The sequence below is a fragment of the Daphnia magna genome, unplaced genomic scaffold, assembly GCF_020631705.1.
Source record: "Daphnia magna isolate NIES unplaced genomic scaffold, ASM2063170v1.1 Dm_contigs021, whole genome shotgun sequence".
NCBI lineage: Eukaryota > Metazoa > Arthropoda > Branchiopoda > Diplostraca > Daphniidae > Daphnia > Daphnia magna.
Genome location: NW_025533118.1, coordinates 305,523 through 329,297, shown reverse-complemented (window position 1 = coordinate 329,297; position 23,775 = coordinate 305,523). Strand labels below are relative to the sequence as shown.

General features: G+C 37.2%; 2 protein-coding genes across 2 annotated transcripts; both read right to left on the bottom strand.

Moving 5' to 3' along the window:
* Positions 1 to 5,886: 5,886 nt before the first annotated feature.
* On the bottom strand, positions 5,887 to 6,809 carry LOC116931301. Its single transcript, XM_032938874.2, has 2 exons — positions 6,690 to 6,809; positions 5,887 to 6,612 (listed from the first exon to the last, which is right to left on the bottom strand). Exons 1-2 carry the CDS (start codon positions 6,694 to 6,696, stop codon positions 5,999 to 6,001), a joined length of 621 nt encoding a protein of 206 aa, XP_032794765.2. The 5' UTR covers positions 6,697 to 6,809; the 3' UTR covers positions 5,887 to 5,998.
* A 15,081-nt stretch (positions 6,810 to 21,890) lies between these two features.
* Positions 21,891 to 23,367, bottom strand: LOC116931299. Its single transcript, XM_045180731.1, has 5 exons — positions 23,244 to 23,367; positions 22,931 to 23,138; positions 22,616 to 22,867; positions 22,064 to 22,557; positions 21,891 to 22,023 (listed from the first exon to the last, which is right to left on the bottom strand). Exons 2-4 carry the CDS (start codon positions 23,100 to 23,102, stop codon positions 22,190 to 22,192), a joined length of 792 nt encoding a protein of 263 aa, XP_045036666.1. The 5' UTR covers positions 23,103 to 23,138; positions 23,244 to 23,367; the 3' UTR covers positions 21,891 to 22,023; positions 22,064 to 22,189.
* Between the last annotated feature and the right edge of the window lie 408 nt (positions 23,368 to 23,775).

Below are 23,775 nucleotides of genomic sequence, written 5' to 3'. Positions count from 1 at the left end.
ATGTGAGTGTAACATTTCCTTTGTTATTTTGAAATATTTGGGTTAAATTAGCGATTAAAAATGAAAAAGATAGAAATTATAGTTTAAAATTAATATATAATTATTAAAAGTAGGATTTTATTATTAACAAATACTCAAATGTCTTAAATGTAAACATACTTTAGTTTTCAGTCAGAATTTTTTCTAAGTTCTTAACGGAATCCTCGAAAATGTCAGGAAAATGATTAAATCCTAAAATGTTAAATTAGCTGAGTGGTTCAGGCGCTTGAATGCGAACATCAGTAACATGTCTTTCCGTGTTCGATCCCCACCGAAGACTTTTCTTGTTTTCCGTTTTTGTCAATGGTAGACTAGTCTACCATTGCAAATGGTAGGCAGATGGTAGAGAATCTACTTTACCCTACTTTTTAAAAATCGACGGTTTTCCGTCCAAATGGTAGCAGTTTTTACCAAAAAGTAGCATGTTTCATTTCGCTACCAAATGGTAGCCAAAAGCAGTGAAAAAGTAGAAATCAGAAATTGAGAGTGTGGTATTTATCAATTATATCTTTACTTGGTATGCATATAATTTTTTAAAAATATGAGTATTATAGAAAATTTTGTTCTTTACTGAACTGTAACAATGGATTCGGTTTAGTCAATTATAAATGAGTAATAAATATTGTTATTTGAATACACCCTGGGTTAGGGCAAGTTGATATATGGCAACATGGGACATGTCGGCATATGTTTAGTACATGGCCTGTTAAAATGTCAGTGAATTGTAAGTCGAATTTTTGGTAGATATGACTTATGGTGAACAGTGGTATGCATAAGAGGTCAAAATTGGGCACATGTTAGGTGTGTATAGCTTTCAACGATGTTCACATGTGAAAACTTTGCCTGAATTACGTATATTGTTTTTTTTATTTTTTGCATTTAAGGTGATTTATTTTTATGATAGCTATTAGAACTTATTTCTGAGTTTCTCACTCTGAAATAACTATAGAAATTTCCTTTGTTGTAATGTTATTCTAATTTGTTTACAACATCGACATTTGACTGAAATTCCCATTTGAAATACATGGGACCTACTTACCCCACTACCACTGCCAACTTACTCCGTTAGAGGGGCATGTAGACAAATTTTTTTTTAGCTTTTTGAACGTTTCTTTCGATTTGAATTCTTTAACATAGATCAAATTAAAAAATAGCACAAGAAAGCTGGTTATCTGAACTTTTTTTACATCGTTTTGGATGTCGAAATATGAAAATTAAAGAAACGAGAGAAGAAAATGAAAAAAAGGTACCAACTAGCCATATACCCTCCCCTACTGTACTATATACAATGCACAATCGATTTTCTTTTCTTGCATTACCTGATGGCTAAATTCAACCAATATTTTGTTTGCCTAAATCTTAGTATAGAAAGATTTTTCATGGTGAAAAGAAATTAATTAATAGACCTACCTTGTTTAGGTGGCTGCAAGCGATATTTGCGGAAAACAAATCAACTTCGGAAATTTTAATAACCAATAGGGGAGAGTGGGGCTAGTTGAAACGCGGGGCAATTCAAAACAATTCTGGCTGTTTACGTATGAGAGTTATAGATTTGAAAAAAAAAACTTTGCCTAATAGGAATAAGGGTTGTTGATTGTTTGAAAAAGTTTCAAATTAGTAGCTCTCAAAGTTTTTTAATTATCCCAAAAAATAAAATTTTTACTTCCACTTGATTATTTTTACCGTTCAGTTTTTTCAATATGATCCACTAAATGTGAAATGTAGGCTAATTACTTGAAATAGTAAAAAAAAACTCTGCGTTCATTTCTCTACAAACATTTTAAACAACTGCTTTTTAAATTACATAAAATAATGAATTTAGCGAATATCCATGCGAGGGGCAATTTAAACACCCCAGTTTTTAGAACCCTTTCCGTGGATGCGCGCGAAATCGGGACTCCTTTTCTTAAAACTGGCAACATTGTCCGGGTAGCTTGCTTATGGGGAAACCCATGTTGCTACATGGACTACTACATCTAGAGGACGAGACTCTTCGAGGTTTCCTATGTCGGCCATGTAATTTTTTTTACATCAGCAGTGAAAAAAGCACAAAAAATTATTAGTTGACTTAATAAATGTTCCTATACTTGTAATTAATAGTTTTCTAGATATTTGTAATTTCCTTACAGGAGAAAGGGAAGAAAGTCCGTTTCACCGGTGCTACCTAGCGGCCAAGTTCCAGAAGCTCTTACAACTAAACGTCTGCGACCGGCAAAATTTGTCAAAAAATCTGTCACACACAAAACGTTTCCAGAATAGCAGTCGAACCTTTGTATTGTTTTGTTTGTTTTGACAAGGACTTGGTAACTAGAACTTACATTAGTCGCTAGGGGGCACCGGTGAAACGACTTTCTTCCCGTTCTCCTAATACTAAAACTTAAATATCTATTTCATTTCAAAGATTTTCTAAAATCCATTTGCATAATTGTAACCGCCTTTTAAAGCTCTATCGATTGATGTGTTTTATATATTTCCCCGTGAAATTGACCCACCCGACGGGCTTTAACACGACAAGATAGGAAAAGAGTCCCGTTCTCTAGATGTAGTAGTCCATGGTTGCTATTGCCCAGACGACGTGTTTCAATTGCCCTGACAATTTTAGCGTTTTAAAAAATTTTGGTGTTTCTGGTTTTTTACAGTTTACTGCTAGTAGTCACTGTGTAACTCCATAAAAAAATATTGTTGTGTAGGTTAGATACAATCTCAATTTCTGATAACTACTATTTCACTACTTTGGCTACCATTTGGTAGAGAAATAAAACATGCTCCTATTTGGTAGAAGTCGCTACCATTTGGATGGAAAACCACTGATTAAAAAAAATTAGGGTAAAGTAAATCCTCTCTCATTTGCCTACCATTTGCAATGGTAGACTGGTCTACAATTGATTTAAATGAAAATAAACAAAAGTCGAATCATTCTTTAAAAAAAGAAATAAAGTGGAATAAAAGACAAAAAAAAAGGAATACGTTGATAATTCAATACGAAAAAATCGTTTTGTTTTTGCTTTCGCTTCAAGTAATTTTCAGGTATTAAGTTCGTTGAAAATGAATTCTTTAAATGGTGACAAAGAAGTCTTACTTCGGATTTGTTACAAGAAAGCAAGCGGATGTTGTACAGTATCCTGCACAAAAATCCGAACACTGATTTAAATGTTGAAAGCCATCTATTGGCGGGTTTACGGGTTTTCTGTTGTTTTTTTTGTTTTTTTTATAGGTAGGGTAGACGGGGTGAAGACACGACAGGGCAGAGTTGTGAAAGTCTACACCTTGCTTTTTTTCTTCAAGGCAAGTAACAGGTCAGGTCATTTTTGAAACCCTCAGGGAGTGTGTTTTTTTAAGCGACAATTGAAAATGTTGAGCTAAGGCTTCGAAACATTCCTTACTCAAAAAATATAGCTAGCTTCTTGTGCGTGGTTTCTTAGACATCGATAGCATATGTGTACACAGCGGCGTCAAATTACTTAATTTTTGATACTTAAAAAAGGCCAGCCTACTAGATTTTTTTTCGTACTTAATTTCTATAAGATACTTAATTTTAATCGGCTACTGAAAAATTCAGTAACTTGAGGTTAATTTTTGAAAAAAGAGTTATCCGTGCTAGAATATGAACCACGGACCTTTAGATTCATTGTCTTACACTCTACTGTTACGCCACACTCTCAATTTCTGATTTTTACTTTTTCACTGCTTTTGGCTACCATTTGGTAGCGAAATGAAACATGCTACTTTTTGGTAAAAACTGCTACCATTTGGACGGAAAATCGTCGATTTTTAAAAAGTAGGGTAAAGTAGATCCTCTACCATCTGCCTACCATTTGCAATGGTAGACTACTCTACCATTGACAAAAACGGAAAAAAAGAAAAGTCTGCGGTGGGGATCGAACACGGAAAGACATATTACTGATGATCGCAGTCAAGCGCATGTTAGGGTTTAATCATTTTCCTGACTATTTCGAGGATTCCGTTAAGAACTTAGAAAAAATTCTGACTGAAAACTAAAGAAGGTTTACATTTAAGACATTTGAGTATTTGTTAATAATAAAATCCTACTTTTAATAATTATATATTAATTTTAAACTATAATTTCTATCTTTTTCATTTTTAATCGCTAATTTAACCCAAATATTTAAAAATAACAAAGGAAATGTTAATGTTCAATAACAAATTTAAAAAACCAAAGTGGAAATAGTTGTATAAAATCAAATAAAATATGACAAATTTAAAAAGGGGAAGTAAAATTAACCTGTAAGTCATCAGAAGAAAGTTTGTTTGCTTCCCAAGTTTTGTTTTGTTATATTCCAACGAAAAGTGCGTATTTACTTGGGAATCGCCCCTCCATTTTTTGTGATTTTGCGTTTTCGTCTGCTAATTCTTACTTTATGGTAGACACGCATTTGTCTACCATATGGTAGGTCATCTTCCATTCCCCTACTAGCTAAAAGTAAACAAAATTTTCTACCATTTCTCTACCTTTTTCGTTCTACTACGCATGGTGGCCGTAAAGTAGGAAAAAGGTAGAAATCAAAAATTGAGAGTGCACATAAGTTATTAAAGATCGAACTTATTTAGCTAAAAGTGTTGATAAGATAGAAAAAGTGATAGAAAATTTTCAAAAATTTGTGTGGCATATATTTCAGAAATTAAAGAAAATGAACATAAAAAAATTCTAAGCGTGGTTCAAAAACCCAGAAATTCCTTGGATTAAATAACGGATTTGTCGTTATAACTAGTAACTTAGTTCAGGCAACCTGTCATGAGATGGGCTTATGTTTGCCAAAAAATAGTTAGCCTTATTGCTAAATTTAAGTTTGGTTCCTTAAGATTAACACATGGTTTTGAAAACGAAGAAGATTTAGTCACCGATACTTGTGAAAAGGTGATGTAACCAAATATGGGGTTTTTGTAAAATTTCATATCATGTTAGACCTAGCCTACCTTACAATAGAGGCCATAATTTAACAGTGCAGTCGATGCATTTCATATGATTAAAATGACTAATTGTATATGTTGACTTGAAATCCAAACCTGACCGATTGGGCACTTTGAAAGATTTGCCAGTTGTTAAACCAAGGTGACATCAGTTTGCCAAATTATTGTAATGGCCAAAGTCCTAATATTATTGTATAATATAAGTATAAAATATTAATTAATCCTAATTTAAAGATTGTTAGTTAATCCTAATAAGCATATACAGTACCCACGCCAGGTATTGGATCACCTCGGTCCAAAAACGGCGTTTTAATCCGCGCGAGATAGGCGTAACGGTGTCTCGCGCGTGAATTTTTTTTACATACTAAGATTTCTCCTACGAGGTTAATTTTTTTTTATCAGTAAGATAAAGAACTAGTCTTTATCTTTCTGATTTTTAATTTGTAAAATTTATAGTTGTTATATGGGAAAAAGGATCATTTTGAAATATTGGATCCCCCCCGACATGTGCTGCATTCGTTGTCCCTACCCGCGGCTCTGCCATCGGGAAACTTGGTTGTAACTTGGGTTCCTTTCTCACCATTCGACCCTCTCCCATACCCGACGGCATAGCCGCGGGTAGGGACGACAAAAAAGCTTCCCGATCGGCCGATCCCTAATATAACACAAAATAACTTAAAAAATCTAACTATTGGCCAAAATTCTCAAAATTTCGGAAAAATATACTTGCCCTGAAGAAAAAAAGCAAGGTGTAGACTTTCCCAACCCTGCCCTGTCGTGTCCATCACCCCGTCTACCCTACCCATTTAACAAACAACAACAAAAAACCCGTTACCCCGCCAATAGGTGGCTTTCAACATTTAAATCGGTGTTCGGATTTTTGTGCAGGATACTGTACCTGACAATATTTTAGAAAATCTTCACGATCTCGGTTTCTATGGAATTCGTACATTGGCAAAAGAAAACGAATCCAGTGCCCAAACTAAAGAGTAAATTCGAGATGTACTTGGGTATCCCAAATCCCGATGTATTAAAAATAATAACACAAGCGGGTTGTGATTAATCGGGGTTGTGATCGGGCAATCAGGTTGACGGGGCAAAAAATATTCACCCTGAAAGCTCCCTCCCGATTCCCCGGATTCGAGCGGTAGTCATCGGTGTCTTTGGTAAAGTCAGAAAGCTGCACCCCAAGTCCTGAGTTTTGCAACATAAATTTCATTTCTCTTGTGTCACCGTCAGATCCACTTGCGACCATTTCAATTCCTACACTCTTCAAATGTTCTTTGATGTAGTAGTGTCTGTTCTTTACATCAAGCGCCGTCATTTTATTATCACTTGCGAAGGTACAAATCCGCACGGGCGGAGCAAAATCTGCCATTGGCTGTGCCATTATGACAAAAATTACTTTAGCTGGGTTGTAATGTTTGAAGTAGTTCGTCATATCGCTGACAGAATTCACCACGCCACCCTTGGGATCCGGTAAACCTGTTTTCCCTAGTGGTAGGCTACCACCAAGGATTGCATTATATCTCAAGTGAAACTCTCTTTTGGGAATGATAGACGTGGCGTCCTCTGATATCGATACTTTCATTGGGTATCGGTTGGTTCTAATCACTTCAAGCAACACATCCAAGTGTATGACGCCTAAATTGAAAAGTTCAAATTAAGAATAGGCCTACTGTAACATTGAACATTTTGAATTATCCATTACTTTTACTCACCTGGCATACAAGAAGCGTTATACTTTTCTAATTCTGCTCTAACGGTTGTGGGAGAGGCAAATATTCCGAGTAAGTTGTCGTGCTGTATCAGGTCAGGGGTGTCAGAAAGATCAGGTCAGATCAGAAAATTCCTTGCAGAGTTGCCAAATATTGTGAGAAAAGTCTAACATTTCCTAATTTCTCTTATTTTTTCCTTATTTTCCCCATTTTTCTCAACTTTTCCCATTTTTCCTGATTTTTCCCCATTTTTCCCGATTTCCCAAAATTTTCTTATTTTTCCTAAAATTTCTTAAATTTCTTATTTTTTCCGTTTTCCCGACCTTTTCCCGACGGGTGCAACTCGGGAAAAAGAGTCGGAAACCCCTCGCCCGAATTGCGAACCCTCCATTGGCAAAAAAGCTTCCCGATCGGCCGATCCCTAATATAACACAAAATAACTTAAAAAATCAAACTATTGGCAAAAACTCTCAAAATTTCGGAAAATATAAAAGTTAATTTCAAATTAAAAAAAAACTATTAAATTTCAAAAAAATTCAAAAAATACTAAAAATTCAAACATTTTCAAAAAATTCCATAAATTTTAAAATTTAAAATTTCGAAATTTATATTCGTACACCTTGGAAGGGACAAGGGAGTCGAAAACCCCTCGCCGGGACCACAGATTAATGACATCGCCAGTTATGCGCGTTAATCACTCAGATATGTTAATTATTTCAAATACATTGGTATATCAAGGATTCAGTTAAAAACTTACCGTGGAGCTACTTTTGGGGGCTAGACTACTTAAGACGCTAGCGGCGCGAAGCAAGGAAACGGAAATATTCTACACCTGAACCAGCTTTTACCGTTCCTGGTACTATTCGAAGAAATATAAGACATAGGGGAGGGTGGGGCTACACAGCAGCGACTGAATACTTAATTAAGGGTCTTTCAGTAGGAAAAAGCTACTGAAAAAATTAGGTATCCTTAAATGATACCAGATTAAAAAAAGATACTTAAAATTTGGCTTCTCCTACTGAAACCCAGTTTCATACCTATCCTATCGATTTTAAGCATTGAAATGTTTTTTGATTCCTTAAAGATATTTTTTGGACATCTTAAAGATTTCCTAATGACATCTCAATGATATCTTTCTGACTTCTTAAAGATATCCGATGCCACCTTTCTGACTTCCTGAAGACATCTTTAGGTCACCTTTCTGATTAACCAAAGATATTTTTGGACATCTTAAAGATTTCCTAAAGACATATCAATGATATCTTTCTGACTTCTTAAAAATATCCCGATGCCATCTTTTTGACTTCCTGAAGAAATCTTTAGGTCATCTTTCTGATTCACTAAAGATATTTTTTTACATCTTAATGATTTCCTAAAGACATCTTAATGATATCTTTCTGACTTCTTAAAGCCATCTGTTTGTCACCACATAAAAAATTCTTAATGCTTGCGGGATTGTGGTCTTATTAGGGGAGATTGGAGCAATTGATACACTTTTTGGTTTTTTGTATTTCTTGAAAAAAAAAACTAAAAAATTTAATATAAAAATTATATAGAATTGTAGCCTATTATCTCAGCTACTAGACGATATTTTTTTTATGAGAAAATATTAATTATAATAGTAGTAAATTGTAAAAAACTGAGGTCGCTTCGAGTGTTTCAATTGCCATGTTAGCAGGGCAATTGAAACGGTGTGTCGACGCAATTGCAACGTGGGTTTTCCCATAAGAAAGCTTCTTCATACCCACATAAAATGAAAATCACGATGTCTCAGCAGCCACAACTGCTAGTGTGATCAAATTTTACCATTAGGTACAATGCGATTTACAGATTTTTAAAATATGCTTAAAGTAGATCGTAATTTAGTTTAAAATATTTAAATAATTAAATTTAAAAAAAACCATTAAGCAACATGCTTTTTTTAATAAATCCCAAACAGCGAATACAAGTATTATAGTTGTGTGAACATGATGATTTACATTTGTTTAAATTAATTAATTAAATTAAATTAAATTAAATACGTCAAATACTTGCAAAAAAATGCAACCACTTGCAGACAGGGAATATAAACAAAGTGTTTCAATTGCCCTGCAATAGGGTCATCGTTACATTTAATTATTTAAAATTATTTAAGAATGCAGGGAAAAATTAAATGACATTAAATTGTAGAAAAATGAATTGCAAATCATCTGAAACAAATTTTATTACTAAAGCGTAGCGTTTTAGGGGTTAAAACAAAAAATTGAAAACGCAAATTTAACAGACGGAGAACAAAAAACAGTTTTTTCGAGATATCTTAAAAAGTTTTGAATAAAAAAACTCGTAAATTTTTCTAAACTAGCAAACCCCCTCATTCTATTAACCCTAATTTTTTCAAGAAAATTCCTCTTATACGGCGAGATAAACCATTTTTGTTTCAATTGCCCTGTGTCTCAATTGCCCCCACTCTCCTCTACTTATTCGGGCCATTTGCCAGTTCTTAATTCATCTGCCTGATGATGATACATGGAACATGTTTAAGTACGCTTGACATATATAATTAGACTGTATTAAGACGAGATATTTTATTTACGTAGATTATTGGATTCGAACTGCAGACCTCTAACATCCTAGCTTAGTATCCTAACCATTGTTCCCCTTCAGTTTATAAATAAACAAATCAAAGTACTTATTGAACTGATCTATGGATTTGTTACTTAGTTAGTATCATTGTCAAGTCCCGACTTAGTCTTGCTCATGGATATATTTAAGAATTAATTTTTTTAGTTTTCGATAGCATTATCCAAAGGTAGTCCTGGACGGACATCTTGAAGACATCTCTATATAGTCCTAAATTGCTTTGTTCATAAATATCCCTTAGAGAACATCTTAAAGACATCTTTATATATTCTTTAATTTCTTTGAACATAAGTGTCATCTACAGGACATCTTAAGGACATCTCTGTATAGTCCTAAATTGCTTTGTCCATAAGTATCCCTTATAGGACATCTTAAATACATCTTTATGTAGTCCTTAATTTCTTTGTCCATAAGGGTCCCCTACAGGACATCTTAAAGACATCTCTATATAGTCCTAAATTGCTTTGTCCATAAGTATCCCTTATAGGACATCTTAAATACATCTTCATATAGTTCTAAATCGCTTTGTCCAAAAGTATCCATTATAGGAGATTTAAAGACATCCCTATATGGTCCTAAATTGCTTTGTCTATAACTATCCCTTAGAGGACATCTTTTCAAATTTTAAATTTTAAGATTTAAAAAAAAAGTGGCGTCGTCACACATCAGATCGAGTCTAGCGCTAGACTATCCCTGAACAAGGAAGAACAATCTCCATCGACCAGTAGGTATTTCCGATGGCCAACTCTTGTCCATCCATAAGAGTTGCACGGCTTCGGTTTTAGACTGGGAAGAGTACGCGGACTATATACAAGGAGAGGGTGGGAGGTAATGACTTTTACATCGAGATGCACCTTCCGTATATAGAGACCAACGTGCATTGTTCCTGACTTCATACTCACTTTCCCCGAGATTCAAACTCAGGCCCTCTAGCATGGTAAGCGTACTCGTTAACCTACCATCTGTAAGGTTACAATTCATAACGTACAAGGAATAGAGTTGAATGTTTTTGTAAGTAAGTTTCTTTAAGACGACGAAATCAAAGTGCCAAAAAAAGTGCCGAAACGGGTTGCAACCCATGTTGGGTATTAATATTGTAAATACAAATATAAAGAATTTTATTTCTAAAATTTTTATTTATCAATGGTTTATTTATGTATGTGTCGCTCGGGCTTGTATCGCTTAGGTTCTAAACTATAGTTTTTTATTTTATTTTTATTTAGGATAAGTTAAGTTAGTTAAGTTAGTTAAGAAAGTTTATCAAGTATACTTTGGTCGGATAAAATATACTTTTACCTTATTTCACTGTATAATTTGTAAGTCTAAATAGTTCATTAAAACAATAAAAAATTGCATATATGGTAGACCATCGATTGTCGTTCGGGAGACACGTGTTCGAACCCGATGTTAGAATAATGTTTTTAGCGTTTTGTTTTGGTAGAGAAAACAGTCGCCCCAGTGAACGCCAAAATGAGAGTTTTGGTGACCATAAAATTCCGTGATAGGGGAGGGTGGGGCAAATTGGTAAAATTTTTTAAATTTCTTCTCTGGTTTCTTCAATTTTTCATATTTTGACACCAAAAGAATTGTAAAAGAAAGCTCAGATAACCAGCTTTCTCGTGCTATTTTTTAATTTGATCTACGTTAAAGAATTCATATCGAAATCAACGTTCAAAAAGGTAAAAAAAATTTGCCTACATGCCCCACTAACGGGGTAAGTTGGCAGTGGTAGTGGGGTAAGTTGGCCCCATGTATTTTCAATACGGATTTCAGTGAAATGTTGATGTTGTAAACAAACTAGAATAACATTACAATAAACAAAAATCCTATAGTTATTTTAGAGTGGGAAACTAAAAAATAAGTTGTGATAACTTACATAAAGATTAATAGCCTTAAATGCAAAAAATAAAAAAATAATATGCATAATTCAGGCAAACATTTCACAGGTGAACATCGTATAAAGTGAAACACCTAAAATGTGCCAAATTTTGGCCTCTAATGCATACCACTGGTACCATAAGTCATATCTAGCAAAAATTCGACTTACAATTCCCTGACATTTTGACAGGCCATGTACTATACATATGCATTTATTATGCCTATGCCGACATGCCCCATGTTGCAATGTATCAACTTGCCCCAATCCGGGGTTTATTCAAATAAAAATTTTTATTACTCCTTTATAATTGATTAAAACAAATCCATTAATACAGTTCAATAGAGGACACAATTTTCTATAAAACTAATATTTTTTAAAAATTATATGCATACCAAGAAAAGATAAAATTTATGAATACCAAGCACGCAACTATTGTGGATTTGACGCAAAAAAATTCGTTATTTTCTATTTCCTAAACTATTTGGGATAAATTTATGAAACTTTACACAAATGTGCGCACGATAAACATCTTTGACTTTGAATTATTTCAATAAAACCTCTTTCACAAATCTCTTCCTCTTTCTTTTGGGTAAAGCCATTTCAGAATATACGTCTTATGGACGTCTTATTTTAATCTTTGTGTTATGTCCCGAGTTAATCTTTGAGCGGATATCCTAAAGACATCTTTTTTAAGTCTTCAAGTTCATTGGTGAAGTTGTCCTGAATTCGCCTTGTTTAGACGTCTTAAAGACATCTTTTTCTGATCCAGTTTTGCCCTCGTTCAGTTGTCTTGAAATAGCCTGATCTTGGACGTCTTACGAACGTGTTATTTAAGTCTTTCTATTGTGTCCCGAGTTAGTCTTTGAGCGGATATCCCAACGACATCTTTTTTTGGACTTCGAACCGCCTTGACCTAGAGTAGGCATAGCTGGACATCTTAAAAATATCCTTTTTTAGTCTTCGATAGCATTGTCCCAAAATAGTCCTCTGACGTCCTATGGATAAACATGGTCCCCAAAACAAGCTGTCATACTCCATGTAAAGTCTTTTATATGATGATTTTCTAAGTATTGTAATATGTGTAGTGAGACAGAGGTAGGATGCAAGTCTGCGAATCTATGGGTCTGAGGTTCAAATCTAACCAACGCACACGTAATCATCTTCCTATTATTTTGCCTTGAACCCGTGACAGTCACTTGCAGGACATACCTTGAACGTCAGGTGTGGGATATCCTGGGGAATACCATCGGGATATATAAAGGATGTCCAAAGGATGTCGGCTTCTGATGTCATATGGACATCCATTGTAACAAATGTTGTACTATGAATATCCTGGGTAGTACAATATGGATATATATAGGATGTCCAAAGCATGTCGCGACGTCCTATGGACGTCTATGGTATCAAGTATTCTACTGGGGTTAAGACGTCCTGTTTTAGCCTTCGACAGCATTGTCCCAAGGTAATCCTGAGCGGACATCTTAGAGACCTCTTGTTTTAGTCTTCGATGGCATTGTCCCAAGGTAGTCCTGAGCGGACATCTTAAAGATATCTTTTTTTAGTCTGAAATGGCCTTATCTAAAAGTATCCCGACAGGACATCTTAAACACATCTTTCCATAGTCCAAAACTGCCTTGTTCAAAAGTATCCTCGACAGGACATCGAGACATGCGAATCTATTGGTCAGACGTTCTAATCTAACCATCGCTCACGTAATCTTATTTCTTTTATTTTACCTCGAAACCTTGACAGTCACTTGCAGGACATACCTTGAACGTCAGGTGTGGGATATCCTGGGGAGTACCATCGGGATCTATATAGGATTTTCAATGGATGTCGGCTTCTGACGTTCTATGGACATCCATGGTACCAAATGTTGTACTATGGATATCCTGGGTAGTACAATTGGGATATATATAGAATGTCCAAAGCATGTAGCGACGTCCTATGGACGTCTTTGGTATCAAGTGTTCTGCTAGGGTTAAGACGTCCTGTTTTTAGCCTTCAACAGCTTTGTCCTAAGGTAATCCTGATAGGACATCTTAAAGACCTCCTGTTTTAGTCTTCGATGGCATTGTCCCAAGGAAGTCCTGAGCGGACATCTTAAAGAAATTTTTTTAAAGTTTGAAATGGCCTAATCTAAAAGTATCCCCGGCAGGACATCTTAAAGACATCTTTTCATAGTCCGAAACTGCCTTGTCCAAAAGTATCCTCGACAGGGTATCTTTAAGACATCTGTTTGTAGTCCGAAAACGCCTTTTCCAAAAGTATTCTTGGAAGGACATCTTAAAGCCTTCTTTTTCTAGTTTTACTTTATCTTGTTCCAGTAGTAGGCCTGACGGGACATCTTAAAGACATATTTTTTTTTGTCAGGCATGTCCCTGTCCCAAAGTATCCCCGGCTGGACATCTTAAAGACATCTTTTTTTTTTGTCAGTCATGTCCCTGTCCCAAAGTATGCCCGAAAAGACATCAAAAAGACATCTTTTTTTGGTCTGGCATGCCCTTTTCCTAAAGTATCCCCTGCAGGACGTCTTCAAGACATCCTTTTTTAATCTTCTTTTGTTTTATCCTAAAAGTAGGCCTGACGGGACATTTTAAAGACATTTTTTTTTGTCAGGCAATTCCTTTTTCCAAAGTATACCTGACAAGACATCCTAAGGACATCTTTTTTTAGTCCGGGATGTCTTTTGGACTACCGGATATCCTTGGGTTGTCTTAAAGATTACCCGTTGCTATGTGGGCATATACAATCAGTCATTTTAATCATATAAAAATGCATGCATCGACTGCACTGTTAAATAATGGCCTATATTTTTAGGTAGACTAATATGCAATGACAATTTTGCAAAGACCATATATTGGGTTACATCACGTTTTCACAAGTATCGGTGACTAAAACTTCTTCGTTTTCAAAACCATGTGTTAATCTTAAGGAACCAAACATAAATTGAGCAATAAGGCTAACTATTTTTTGGCTAACATAAGCCCATCTCATGACAGGTTGCCCGAACTAAGTTACTAGTTATAACTACAAATCAGTTATTTAATCTAAGGGATTTCTTGGTTTTTGAACTACGTTTAGAATTGTTTAATGTTAATTTTAATAATTACTTAAATATATGCCACTAAAATACATTTTGCACTATCATTACTTTTCAATGTATTAAAATCTTTAGCTGTAAAATCATATGTTTGTAAATGTATCAACAAATTTTCAAAAAATTTTCAATCACTTTACCTATCTAATCACAACTATTAGCTAAATTAGCTCGTATAATAGCAACTGATGTTGCGTAGCGGTAGGTATTTTTTTTTCCTTTTTTTTATCTTTTAAGACAACAAATCTAAAGTTTCATGGTTCAGATCCTAGCACGGCTGCTAGCACGCTTACATCTCAACAACGCATTCTCGCTATCCATATTGGAAGATTGGATATCCACTTTGGTCATCCATCATACGTGGAATATGCGTCTTAATGTCATATGTTTCTACGTCGAAATCCTACGTTTATAGGATATCCAAATTGACAAAATGTGGACATATTTGAATCCCAACCCTGACGACAGTGGATGTCATAAGCATAAAATCCGGATGTAGCTGAGACGCTGTTTGTCCATGTTTTGGACTGTCTCCCCTACATCCATTTTAGACAAAATATGAACATTCAAAATTCATTGAAAATGAAATAAAGAATGCCAAGAATTTTTTTTAATAACCTTGGTGTTTTTCAGTTAAAAATAAATAACAAGAAGTTAAGAAAATTCCAGGTTTATGCTGTGTTGATACACGTTTGGTGGATAGCACGCAAGGCAGATGAGAATCAACTCAAATGAAAAACGTGACAATGGACATCTATAAGAATCAACAATTTCTTGATTACGTCGGGGAGACAATTCTCTTCTGCGAAGAAAAACTACAGTTCATTTTTTAAAGAATAGACTGTTATCGATGTGTTGTCTCCTGAAGATCGCAGGTCTTCCTCGATACAAATATTTGGCTAACCATTCAAGCTTATTCTCTTGAATGGCATACAGAACTAAAAAAACATACTAAAATTATTATAAAGCTTATAAATAACAGAAAAAACGGTGAAATGTAGCATACATCATGTTCATCCAACTGGAGTTTCACCGTCAGCTATTGCTGCTTCGTTCAGTTTCCTTCGTTTTCCAGGAGCGTGTTTCACTGCTAGCTTAGTAAAATTTGTCAGGTCGCTCTTATTCGCATCTGGGAGCTTATCCATAACCGCTTCTGAAATATTTTGTTTTATAGTAAATATAAAATAGAGGAAAGATAAATAACAAAATACTCACTGAATACTGCTGCCGTCACCGTTGAACTTTGTAGGCCATGTTTTTGATCACTTCCCTTACGCTTTGCACCTTTCCAATTGCAACTTCCTTTGGCATTTACACTAATAATTTCATCCCAGGTTCGAAAAATAAAATTGGCCGCTCCACTCCCACCGATACGACTGACCATCAATACCTACATAACTTGTAAAAATTTAATCCATGTTAACCGAAAAATGATTGTTACTCACAAATTCTTTAAAAATATCTGGATCCTTCAGTTTTATCTCTAACAATCGTAGAGATTCAATATCTTCAACGGGTATTTCGTCAAATTCCATTGTTGGTAGAATCACGTCTGCCCTCTTTCGACCGCGATGCTTATTGCTTGTAGGGCTTTAGAAATTTTCTCAATCCCTTGAGACAGTTGGGCAAAGGACTTGAAAAGTGACAACTCAAAAGAATCCTGCTCGGGGTGTTGTGATTATAAATTCTACAATTAGAAATAAGAACACGTTTGCAATTATTTATTAACTTATAAACATGTATGTACCTCCACACAGAACAGAAAATATTTGTTCGACTTAAAGCTATCAAAAACCTGGTAACAAGTCGGATGACTATTTCCTGTCAGGTATCACAAGGAAGAAAAAGGCTAGCTAGAGTTCTAGCAGACGAAGTGAGGGAGACATTTGGTGAAAGGAAGGGAGTGGGTTTAAGCAACTCAAATCTGGTTTGGCAACGCGCATTTGGGTTGTATAGAGAAAAAAAACACAATATGTCCCTCAAGACAAATGCGCAAAAAAAAAAAATAATAAACGCGAAAGAGAAATGAAATACTACACGTCCCTAAAGTCGAGAGCTCTATTCTGGTAGCTCACAAATGTTCAATCTTCCACGCAATTTTTCAAATCTTGGAGCAGCCAACGCCTTGGTAAATATATCCGCCAGTTGATTTTCGCTTTCGATGTAGGAGATGTCAACCTTCTTTTGTTCTTGCGCCTCCCGCACAAAGAAGAAACGCACGTCAATGTGCTTTGTTCGCTGATGGAACACAGGATCGTGAATGAGGGCAATGGCGCCCTGGTTGTCACATCTTAGTGGCATGGCTGAGATGCGAGCTCCTAATTCAGAGTGAAAGCGCTTGAGCCATATGGCTTCTTTCGCCCCTTCCGCCGCAGAGATGAATTCCGATTCCGTGGTTGATAGAGCGACGCATGACTGGCGGCGGCTGAACCATGAAACTGGACCGTTGTGTAGTGTGAATAGGGCTCCGGATGTTGATCTCCTATTTCCCAGGTCTCCAGCGTAATCCGCGTCACAGTAGCCGTACAATTCGTCGTCGCCACCTCCAAATAGGAGGTCGAAGTTTAAGGTTTTGCGTAGATAAGTGAGGATGCGCTTGAGAGCTTTCCAGTGTTCTTGTCCTGGGCTTTGCGAGTATCTCGAGACTTGGCCAACGGCGTAGGCGATGTCTGGTCGTGTCAAGTGGGTGAGGTGCATCACCGAGCCAATGCATTCCATGAAGGGTATGTTGGCCATTTCTTTCTTCTCCTCTTCATTTTGTGGGCACATCTGTGGCGTGAGCTTGGCGCATGGATCAGCTGGAACAGAGAGAGTGGAACAGTTGCTCATATTGAATCTCTCGAGTACAGTCTTGACGTAGTCTGGCTGTGAGAGATGAATTGTGCGTTGGATTCTGTTGCGGTTGATGTCGATTCCGATGAATCGATCGGGTGGAATAGAACGAACGTCAAATTCCTTGCCAAGAAATTCCATCATATCATCGAGGACTGCCTTGGTGCTGCTGAGAATGAGTCCGTCGTCTACGTAAAGGATGAAAATAGTTATTTCTTCATCCACCTCCCCTTTACGAAGATGACGATAATACACGCATGGGTCAGCTATGCTTCTTATTAGTCCAAAAAGGATGAGGAATTCGTTGAATTTGATGTTCCATACTCTGGAAGCCTGTTTCAGACCATAGAGGCTTTTGATGAGACGGCAGACTTCTCCTTCCCTTCCTGGAACGATGAAGCCCTCGGGTTGTTGCATGTAGATTTCTTCGTCTAGGGTGCCATAAAGGAAGGCAGTCTTGACGTCCAGTTGGACCATTTCTAAATCCCTTGTAGCAGCAATGGCCATGATCACGCGAAGAGAATAGTGTTTGGCTACTGGGGCGTAGGTCTCAGTGTAATCGAGCCCTGGTATTTGCGAATATCCTTTAATAACAAAGCGGGCCTTGTATCTTGGAGGCGTGTTTTTGAATCCTGGTTTGTACTTCAGCACCCATTTTCCTTGGATTGCTTTGCGGCCTGGTGGTAGCTGACATAAATTCCATGTATTATTTTGGATGAGTGACTCATACTCTTCAATAATCGCTGGAATCCAGAATTCTGAGTCGGCACAGGAAATGGCCTCAAGATAACTGCTAGGCTCTGTTGGTCGAGACTTCGTGCTTGGATTAGGCGTTTTTGCAGGTATGCCAAAGAGAATTGCTAAAAAAAGAATAAATGAAGGTTATAACTGATGTTTTGTTTTTGTGTCGATGGGCGTGTTTGTACCTTGTTTGGCTATTGATTGCCTTTACTGGAGGTATCGATCAGAAAATTTTGGACGGCGAGCAGATTGACGGGTTCTCTCGTTGTAAACTTGACGATCTGTGTCAACGCGAGGACTTGCGTTGATTGCGTTAGGAGATGCGTCATGGACGATTTTTTCGTCTATAGCTTCATTGTTGATTATCCCGTCCTCTAACATTGCATCATTAAGTGGCGTTGAAATTTCTTGAGGAATATTGATATCGGTGGAAGCTTCGTTGAGGTCGGATTCCTGAAAAACGGGCTCATCCGTTTGTGGCTCCTTCTAAGAGAAATGGAATCCTTTAGTTCAGTTTCGTTTTTGTTTGTGAGTTTTAAAGAAAAGTACTCACCGATTGTTTCTTCATGTCATGGTAGACCATAGTTTCGTCCACCTTAACGTCTTTGCTAACGAGAATCTTTTTGCTAGAAGGAATGTAGATTCGAAAAGCGTTTTGAGTGATGCAGCGTCCAACGAAGACTCCTTCTTGGCTACGTGCTTCCAGTTTTGATGATACTAATGGGTCTCTTATGAACGCTCTTGAACCGAAGATTCGGATTTTTGACAAATCAGGTTTCTTGCCGTTCCCGTAGTTGTAAGGAGTGAGCTCACCAGTTCTTGAAAGAACTCTGTTTCGGATGTAGGTAGCGTATGAGACAGCTTCTGCCCAAAGAGATGAGGGTAGTCCACTGGAAATTAACATACATCGGACGATGTCCAGCAAGGTCCTGTTGGTACGTTCCGCTGTACCATTTTGTTCAGGTGTATACGGGGCACTTGTTTCGTGACGAATCCCCTTTTCTTTAAACCAAGCGTCGTTCTCGTTGTTTACGTATTCTCCTCGCCCATTATCTGTCCTGAGAGTGAGCATGTAATTTCCTGTTTCGTTGAGAAGCGTTGCATGGTAGAGTCGGATTAGTGAGGGTACTTCAGATTTTCTTTTCATGAAGCAGACCGTTAGATGACCACTAAAATCGTCTTTAAAAGTGACGTAATAGCTTGCTCCTCCCAGACTTGGGGACGCGATGGGGCCCCAGACATCGGAGTGAGTGAGTTCACCTATCTTGCCAGCTCTCTGGCGGCCTTCTTTGAGCGAGACTCTTGTAAACTTTCCTGTCTCACAACCAGAACAGAGTGATGCCGGGATTTCACAGTCACCATCGATGTTAAGACCAACGGCCAGATCTTGTCGCAGCATCTTCAGGAGCATTTGATAGCCAAGGTGGCCTAGGCGCTTATGCCATGTGATGAGTGATGCTCGGATATCGGCGCCATGTGCGCTATAGAGGGAGAGTTCAGCGTTTCTTCGTATATCTTTTCGAGTCGTTTGGACATCGGGTTCGAGATCAAGATGGTAAAGGGTGTCATCTTTTCTTTCTCCGGTGAGAACTATATCTTCTCCTCTCATGAACGATACCTTAAATGAGAAATTTAAGTGAGCATATACGTTATAAAAGTATGTATATGTTTCGGTGGTACCTTGTTTTGCTCAAAGTGTGCTACTAATCCGTTGGCAGTTGCGGCTCCGATGGAAAACAGATTCACGCCAAGCCCTGGTATGTAGAGTACCTCCATCAGTGTGTTTGAGGTTTTTATTTGATTCATCACAATTGTGACGTTAATACTGCCTGTGCCCCTTACGTCCAGTTTACTGTTTCCTATTCCTGAATAAGAAAAAGGATTTAAGTAAAGTCGTAAAATTTTGTAAAATAAAAAAAAATAAAATTTTTACCAGACACAGACCAGCTACCAATTTCATTTGGTTTGAAGTCTGTAAAGAAGTTTCTCTGGTCCGACATATGTCTGGTAGCGCCTGAATCAGCAAAGAAAGCAAATATGCTTTTAGGATAAGGTTTGGATAACGAGAGGAGTCCAGTCGATGTTTTGCCTCTACCCCCGACGTCTGGGTAGCCATGCTTTGAGTAGCAATCTTTCTCTTGGTGGCCTGGTTTCGTACAATATTCACATTTTGGGCGTGAGTCTTGATCAGCTCTGTATTGTTGTCTCGATCGCTTGTCTACAAATCCTCCTCGAACTCCAAAATGTTTCTTTCCTCTTCCACGAACACCAGGATATCCGCCGCGACCGGAGGTGTATCCCCCATTTGCTCCTTCACTCGCGACAAAAGCTCCTTCAGTCACGTTACCGATCTTTTGATAGGACTTAACGACATTTTCTTCAGTAAGAAATCGCTGAAGAAGATGGCAAGAGTGCGATCTGCGGCTGGAACGCTAGCCCATACAGATCTCACGATGCGAAAGGTTTCCGGAAGAGTGGCTAAGGCTTTTGAAACCAGTTGGATGTTGCTGAGTGGTTGGTCCCGCTCTCTGAGCTTATCGGCCACGTTTGAAAGCTTTTGGATGTGAGTCCTCATGTCGTCGCCTTAAAAGGTTTGAAGATTGAATATATGATTAGTTTTTATCAATTTAGTTTATAGTATATATTATTATACCAGTCGTGTAGTTAAAGTCGTAATAGTTCTGCCAGAGTAGGTGTAGATGCTCTTCTGTTTGCAGTTGATACTGTTGGTTCAGCTTTGTCCACATTTGAGTTGCATTAACGCATATATACAGGTTTTCCTTCATTTCCTTAGTTATAGTTGCCATGATGCAGTTTCGAGCTAAGACGTCCTTTCGTGTCCATTGTCGTATGGCTGCCTCGTTCAAAAGTAGGTTTTCTTCATTGCGTTCCTGTTAGGAGGAAAAGAAATTATGAGGCTGTTTGAATTGTCACAGGTTATCGCATGATATTGTCATAGGACACGAAATGAATCAACGAGCATTGCATCATGAATGATTCTCAGCGTTAGGGCTGATGAGACTGTGTTTTCAAAGGTAGGGATTCAAGCCAGTAACTAGCAAAGTGAGAAATGCCCTTTGAAATAAGAGTCTTGCTTGACTTCAGAGATAAAAGAGAAAAAAAGTTTGGAAACATTCACAGATGGCATTCGGACCATGATCATTTAGCATGATGTATGGTTAGATGGGTCTGTGAATGTGGGAAGCAGAATTTACAACATCTATGACTACGATTAAGTTTAAAGATTTGACTAAAGTTATAGGGAATAGAATGTTGCATTTGACAGTTGCATGTGCCATAGGGCAAGCATGTTCAGTACGATAGTAACCATAAGGTAATTGACACTCAGCATGTGCCATAAGGCAAACTTTTCAACACGTTCTGTAACCAGAGAGTAGTTGAGTGATAAATTAAAAGTTTGTTACCTCCGCTGGACATAATTCTGTTCCCAACACAACACAATCAACTTCCATGGCCTGGAAGCATAAGTGTATCTCATAGTTCCATTCTCGATGATTTGTGCCATCGAATTTTGGCACGTGAGAAACTGCTCTCAAAGAATTAAAGTCTTGTGCAACGTGTTCGGCCATTGTAGTTTAAAGCTACGTTAATCTGGGCCCATAACCTGTTGTGATTATAAATTCTACAATTAGAAATAAGAACACGTTTGCAATAATTTATTAACTTATAAACATGTATGTACCTCCACACAGAACAGAAAATATTTGTTCGACTTAAAGCTATAAAAAACCTGGTAACAAGTCGGATGACTATCTCCTGTCAGGTATCACAAGGAAGAAAAAGGCTAGCTAGAGTTCTAGCAGACGAAGTGAGGGAGACATTTGGTGAAAGGAAGGGAGTGGGTTTAAGCAACTCAAATCTGGTTTGGCAACGCGCATTTGGGTTGTATAGAGAAAAAAAAACACAACACGGGGTACCGATTTCGCTTCTTCGTATGTAGCATAGACGCTTGAAAACAACGATAAGTAAATTAGAAATTGAACAAAGGCATGGTGGTTCCATTTTTACCCATACTAGCAAGATCGCTCCGAGGCAGAAGTGAAACTGGATCGAGAGTGTTGTTTGAAAGATTTTTAGTTAATAAAGGAGTCTCGGGCAAAATGCTCACAACACCAATTTGAGTAAATTGTGTGTGTTCTGAAAACCTGGATGGTTGAAGGGATCCATTGTGTTGATAGTTCATACCAGAAATTCCAGGCTGTGACGAGCACTAATATTCTGGTTGAACATTTGTAGAGTATTGGTCATCTGGAAAAAGTATGATTATTTAGTCAAGATACTTAGAGCTGATAAAGACAAGACGTAATTATTCTACACAGTCTCGTTTACTATGGAGGTTTGCATTTGTTGAGTTTCACTTTTACGTTCCCATGAATCAGCACTTGGGTAGAGCTGCTGTTGAAAACGCGGTGGAACGGTGCTTGGCCGAATAGAACTTTCGCGATGATAAATACTTGCTGGTGGCTGGTTGTTCATAGAAATGTCTCCACTACCCAAATATTCTTGAGTAAAATACGGCTGACGAGCTGGAGTAGTTGTTGCTGGCTGGTCAAAATGATTAACTAATGCAGCTGTTGGTTGGCTGATTTTCATATCGTTGACAACAGGTGGAAAAGTGAAACCCTGTTTAGAAGGTACTGTAGAAGATAGTGGCGGTACATACCATGTTGCAGATTTATCTAAATGAAAAAAGGAACATTGAAGATGAATACATCAAGCATGAGACAATAGCCTTACCTTTAACAGCACACAAGCCAGCCGGGACAGCAGGTTCCTTTTCAACTTCTTCGTTGTCATGTTCCTCCAAATCAGAATCACTGCTCTCTACATCTTCTGAATCATCTGTACCAAAGTTTTTATTAGTAGGTCTTCTTTTACCTTTGGGTCTACCCCCCTTATTCACAGCTGATGCCTCATCATCTTGTGAAACTTGAGTGTCGAAGTCAGATTTGGTTTCAGCCAACTTGGCCCTAGCTTCTGTGTACGCCTCTGAGATGTTAACAAATAATATTTTATTCATATTAGGAAAGTTAATGTATGAATTTTAGTTACCACAGGTTAATTTTATGGTTGCTTGATACTTGGTCCAAGTTTTTGTAACGGGTGCTCTTTTCATGACCAAAGGCAGAGCATTCTTGGAATTAGGGTAGTAGCAGAACCTTGACACCCAAATATCTGGTACAACTGCGACTTGAATTTGTTTCACCTTCTTGTTGAGAACCATGGCATTCACGATTAAGTCTACAAGGCTAAACTTGCCCTGTAACAAAACAACAAGACCAGTATTGATAAATATACAGGAATATATGACTACAGATTTACGTCATAAATGTAAGCGGCATATCATAAAAATTATTTACACTACTTTGAGAATCCATCGTTCGAAAAATTTTGCGGATAAGAATAACCAGTTTAAGAATTAAGAAGATTGTAGGAAGAGCAAATCTACGACCGAAAATGAACACGCGACTACGCGACTACTTTGAAACAATTGTCTGCTACCGGGTCCAGACGCAAACTAGTGACGGCGGAGAAATTAAGAAGTTAATATTTTAAGCTGTACATTTCATTTAGTTAAAAAAAATATATTATCTATAAAATATCTGAAATTTAAAACACGTTGGGATAATTTATTAAAAATAAGAACAAAAATTGGTGTAAATAAAGACTTAAGACTGTTCTCGGTTAGAGCAGACACAATTTCGATGGCATTTCGCTCGTTCATTTCTTTTTTACGACCAGACGAAAAACTGTTCATCGAATTTTCCACGCTGTCTGGAGTATTAATGGCTGATTGCAAAGGAGATGGTCGTACTATTCGGACTAAGAAAACACAAGTAGGGTACCGTCAAACACTGAGACGTACCAAACAATACAGAAAAGAATATATTGATGGA